This window comes from Bidens hawaiensis, unplaced genomic scaffold (genome assembly GCF_021521415.1).
Source record: "Bidens hawaiensis isolate Kalapana, Puna unplaced genomic scaffold, B.hawaiensis_p1.1 tig00000055_1, whole genome shotgun sequence".
Taxonomy (NCBI): domain Eukaryota; kingdom Viridiplantae; phylum Streptophyta; class Magnoliopsida; order Asterales; family Asteraceae; genus Bidens; species Bidens hawaiensis.
In genome coordinates, this window is record NW_027491016.1 from 7,395,737 (window position 1) to 7,400,961 (window position 5,225).

At 33.6% G+C, this 5,225-nt stretch overlaps 1 protein-coding gene across 4 annotated transcripts; it reads right to left on the minus strand.

Annotated features, from left to right (window-relative positions):
* Positions 1-286: 286 nt before the first annotated feature.
* On the minus strand, positions 287-4,779 carry LOC143554518 (putative WD repeat-containing protein C2A9.03). Of its 4 annotated transcripts, XM_077044431.1 has the most exons (9): positions 4,626-4,779; positions 4,202-4,369; positions 3,988-4,074; positions 2,174-2,308; positions 1,877-1,987; positions 1,709-1,800; positions 1,509-1,614; positions 822-908; positions 287-712 (listed from the first exon to the last, which is right to left on the minus strand). In XM_077044431.1, the coding sequence occupies exons 1-9, from the start codon at positions 4,761-4,763 to the stop codon at positions 299-301; spliced, it is 1,338 nt and encodes a 445-aa protein (XP_076900546.1). In that variant the 5' UTR covers positions 4,764-4,779; the 3' UTR covers positions 287-298. The 4 variants fall into 4 exon arrangements, with proteins under 4 accessions (XP_076900546.1, XP_076900444.1, XP_076900384.1 ...); XM_077044329.1 differs by lacking the exons at positions 4,202-4,369; positions 4,626-4,779 and adding an exon at positions 2,811-2,871 and having other exon boundaries at positions 3,988-4,056; XM_077044269.1 differs by lacking the exons at positions 3,988-4,074; positions 4,202-4,369; positions 4,626-4,779 and adding exons at positions 2,811-2,871; positions 3,218-3,911.
* Between the last annotated feature and the right edge of the window lie 446 nt (positions 4,780-5,225).

Consider the following 5,225-nt stretch of genomic DNA (forward strand, 5'->3'; position numbering starts at 1 on the left):
TTCTTAAAACCTGATTCTGAATTAAACATCCACCATAGCTCAATCTCGGCCCGTTTAAAATTTGAGCTCGTGCTTGCACCAAATTCATACAAATGCCTCTTTTCACTCCAAATTTTGCCATGCAAACCAAATCAAACTAGTAGGATTCACAACCCCATCAACAAAATACTCGATGAGATAACTTCAATTACAAACCAACTTCATAACTATACAAAAGCTAATCACATAAACAAAGCTAATCACATAAACTTACCACTGGCACAACCCAGGCCTGACCAGCCCAGCCAGGCTCAATTGACTAAAACATCACCTCCAAGTAGCGGTTATGGTGTCTTCGGTTAAACTCCAAGACACTACCATAAGTCCGATCCGATATCCCAACAAACAACGCTTCACCATCTGGGCTAAACGAAATCCCACCTATTTCTCCAAACACATCAATTTCTTGCCCCGATTCATAACCTGTTCGCGAGTCGAATAGGTGAACAAAGTCTGCTGGCTCAGCCATGGCCATGTATTGACCATCTGAGCTGAATCGTATGGCTCGGATAGCACCCATTTGACCCTTGAGTACGGCTAACGATTTTGAAGGGTTCCTTATATCCCATAATCGGCACGTCGTGTCTTGGTTCCCAGTTGCTACAATTTGCCCATTTGGATGCCATGCAGACGCAAACGAGTAGTCTAAATGCCCTTTCAATTTGTTAACTTCCTGTATGATGAAAACATGTTTTTTTATATTTTATTTTCAATAATTTGAAATTGAATTGCGGCTTTTTCAAGAAATGAAAATAATAATGGGGAAAGTGGAAGTCACTTACTTTACCCGATTGAGCATCGGTGAGCAAGCATTCGGTACTGTCACCAAGGACAGCTAATAATTTACCATCAGGGCTAACAGACGTATCCTGCATATAACACAACCGTGAAAATTACAACATTGAAGTAAAATATTATTACGATTACGATAATAATAACAATAGGAGTTAATTACATAAATGGACCCATGTTTGGCAAAACTAACAGATTTGGGGTCTAACTTTAGAAGGTAACACGTTCCATGCCTATGGTGTTTAATTTGTAACATATATTTGGGGTCTAACACTAACTTCCATTATTAAATTATACCAAATGGCAATTTACCCTTTTAGTTTCTCTTGTTTTAATTTATTCTTCAGCCGTTTTGCAACAAGAATTTAATTTAATTTTTACAACTGATCATAAAATAAGTTTCGGTTCTAAAATGACCGTAACAAATTTAAGAAAAATATAAGTTAAGAGAAAAAATTAATTTTGGTTGCCAAACGGTCAAAAACAAATTAAAATAAAAAAAAACAAAAGTTATTTATACAATTAGTGTTAAGACCCCAAGTATGTTACAATAGCAAAGGATCGAAACTATTTATCTAATGAACTAGACCCACAACATGTTATTTTTGCCAACCCACATGGACCATTTATGTAATTAACTCTAATAAACAGCAATATTTGAATAAAATGATACTTACATTAACAGACCATGGAAATGAAATGTTATCGATGCATTTAAAATTGTCGGCATCAAAAACCCTTATGAGTGCATCATTGTTAGCTGTCATAACTCTCATTGACCCGCTGCAAATGAAGCAATTGGCAAGACAAAACAATGAAGTTGTTTCCCAAATATATTATGTAGATATGAAATTTACAAAAATAGAAATGTAAGAACCTTGGACTGTAAGATATGTCAACTGAGTTAGTTATGGCATTTTCCTCGGTTGCAATTTTTGTGGCGAAGGAGACTCCAGGTTTGTTTATATACTGTTTATACATGCATAAGTAGTTAGAAAATGAAAATAATAATAAGATTAAAAATTTTAAAAAGAAAAAAATGTACCTTGCAGATAAGTTCACCATGAAAACCACCAGCAACCATTAAGTTGTCCTTAACAGCCATAGTGCTTACTTGCACTCGAGACAGCGAACGAGAAAAAGATCCGGGATATTTCTGCAAGTGGAGAACCGGGTAACAGGTCAAACAGATTAAAAGACAAATCAGAAACGTGTGAAATGCATAAACATTTTATAAACCGATTAAAGTAAAATTAAATAACTATTATGCTAATAATACACACAGTCATATTTTAACAGTCACTTTAATTATTGATATAATGATTGATAAGAAATTACTTACCAAAGTAGGTAAGACAGGCAAAGCAACATTAAGTACTTCTCTTCCCCTTTTGAGAAGTGAAGACCAATGCATAACTGAGTAGTTTTGCATAAGGTACACGTCATGTTTTGAGGTTGCCCATAAAAGATTTCTTAGCTGGAAGAAAGAACAAAATGTGATTAGGTTTGCACATCAGCAAAATCATTAATCATCAAATAACATTGGTTACATAGATGCAGCTGAAAAACACATCTGATTTTACTATTACAATATAAGAAAGAAACCAGGAAACCTAGACATGCTTATATCGGGCTAGTAAGCTAAACACAACTAAACCCTAATAATAATAACTAGTAACAATTATAATTAACAATATACAGTCACTCAAAAGGTAGTACTTGCAAACAATCACGTGTTAAGAGAGAATGAAAGATTAAAACATACAAACCATGCACAATACCATCAAGAATTAACCACACAAAAGAATTTGTATATAAGAAATTAATAATAAGACTAGAATCCAAGCTAAGAAAAAATATGCACAATAATTATGTTCAAACTGATCAATGAAATATTAACTAGAATACTGTTCACATGAAAAACCTGTCTACACAAGACAAGATTTTCATGAGTGTTAGATTATATGTCCCTGTCATACCATATTAAGAGCTGCCATAATCCACATGCTGCTTCATATAAATGGCACCCTGCAACTATAGCTGAAATAAAAAATAATGTAGTGTGCCAAACATGCATATATAGTTATAAACTTAAAACAATATAGACGAAAACAGAAGCTCATTACAAAACTAAACCAACCCATCATTGCGAATGTAGTTAACGTAACTACATGCCCGTCTAACCAAGGTTATATTAACTTGAGAGCGTGGTAACACCATTTTGAAAAATAATGTTTTTAATAGATTATAACACCCTTAGGGTCCATATCTGCATCCAAGTCTTTGTTAGCAGATAGTGAATTCAATCGATAAAAGCTTTCAAATTTGAACCATTAATGCATTTGTGAGTTGAACGAAACTTATATCTCAAAAAGCCAAGTTTTACCTCCCCAATGCTTCCAACATAGCAAAAGAAATTGTAAGCTGTTGGGAAACAATTTCAGGATTGCACAGCCCGTGATTTTATTTTAAACCTCATGAGTAATGACATAGGGGCACTTATTTTTAATCTGCACAAAAAGGATTTAGTAAATACAGGACCCGGCTCAGATGAGCCGGGTTAAAACTATAACAATCAAAAGGAAGACCAAAGGCAAGTTCTTTACTGTCAAGTGCTTAAAACTATTGATCTCATTCTTAAGCATATTTTTAGGCCTGTGATCATTTTCTTAAAATGAAGTGAACTATATTGCCATTAAGTTTTTATTAACAAGCTAATGTATTTAGCAAGTTGTTGTGCGGATCAATAAATAAACCCCATCTAAGAACAGTAGCTAGCATCATAAACAATAACCTATGCTAATTAATCAGATTAAGAAGTAATCTATATTATCATCTACATAAGAAAAATTAGAAGATATATAATGAGACATTCACATCCTAGTGCGTTGTTCAATGTAGAGATTGCCCACCAAAAACGACTATAGTACACATTGCATCTGCATTAATCACAAGTAACTTGTGTACCCACAAAAAACAAGAAAACGAATGAAAATAAATAGAATTTATGCATAGCGTGATGCAAATGTTTAAGGATGACATAAAGACCCATAAATAGTGGACAACAGATTAACTATAAAACACACAACTACAAACATGTAATATATTAGATCATTTAACTTAAAATTAAACTAAACGATAAGTGAAAGTTTATACCTGAAAATGCACGACTGTCGGTTTGACAATCCTTGTATTGAACTGAAAATCATAGAACTTGTGGCCTTTGTCTACTTTCTTGCATTCCTGTCAACAATTACACAAAACATAAAACAAAATATAAAGAATAACAAGAAATTGTAATTTAAACAAAGAATAACAATAGGGAAAACCCTACACCAATTAAAATCTTCAACACTGAATCAAAACCGACCTTTTCTAAATCTTCACGGGAGTGTGGGAGGTTCTCATAATTTTTGTATTGCTTCAATCTTGTCTCACGGTACTTTTCTCTAGTAAAATTGAGTCTCTCCCAAGGGATTCCTTGTATATCTTTACCATTTTTAGCTTCTTCAGCTGATGTATCAGTTTTCGGCTTGCTCTAACAAATAGAAAATCATTGCTAAATTATCAAAAAACAAGCTGCATGTGATAAAGACCAGCAATCTTAACAAATGCTTTTAAATGAAACCATAAAATGAAACTAAACAAAATAATTTCAAACATTACAAACTCCTAAATGAAGATCCAAGCTTGGCCCTAACAGACAAGCGTAGATGCTTTTATACATCAACGATCCAAGAGGTAATTTATTTTAAAAATAAAAAGAAATATATAAAATTAAAAGAAAAAGATACCTGTTCAAAATCGGAATCCATGGAATCAGCAACAAAACTTGTAGGTGATTGATTACTACGAGTGTCAGAAAAGTCGTTCATATCATAATACTGATCATCAATCATATACTCAAGCTCTTGATTCTGCAACTGAGCCATACGTCCTACAATTATTAGCTCACCTTTAAACAAAACTTAAAATTCACCTACCCAAATACGTATAATAATCAATCGACAGCTAATAAAAGCAAAATCAAAACCTAACATAAATGATTTTAATTAATTATTTAAATTCACTGTAAAATTCAGCAATCAGACACGTAGATTAGGAGCAAACTAAACGGAATTACCCAACGGTATGAGATCGGCGGTGAAATGTGTGTGTGAAAGGAAGAGTCTGGAAGTTGTGGGAGTTTGAGTTCGAGAGTGGGCCATCATTATAAAGGAGTTTGGGTTGGGTTGGGTGGCTGGGTCCCACACCGAGAATGGACCCCCAATAGGACCCGGGTACGTGTCTCAATATTGTATGGACTATTGATTTCATCGACGAATTATTTATTGGCGAATATGTTATTTGATGGTGACTTATATTATTAAAACTATATTTAGCGTTTTTTAAGA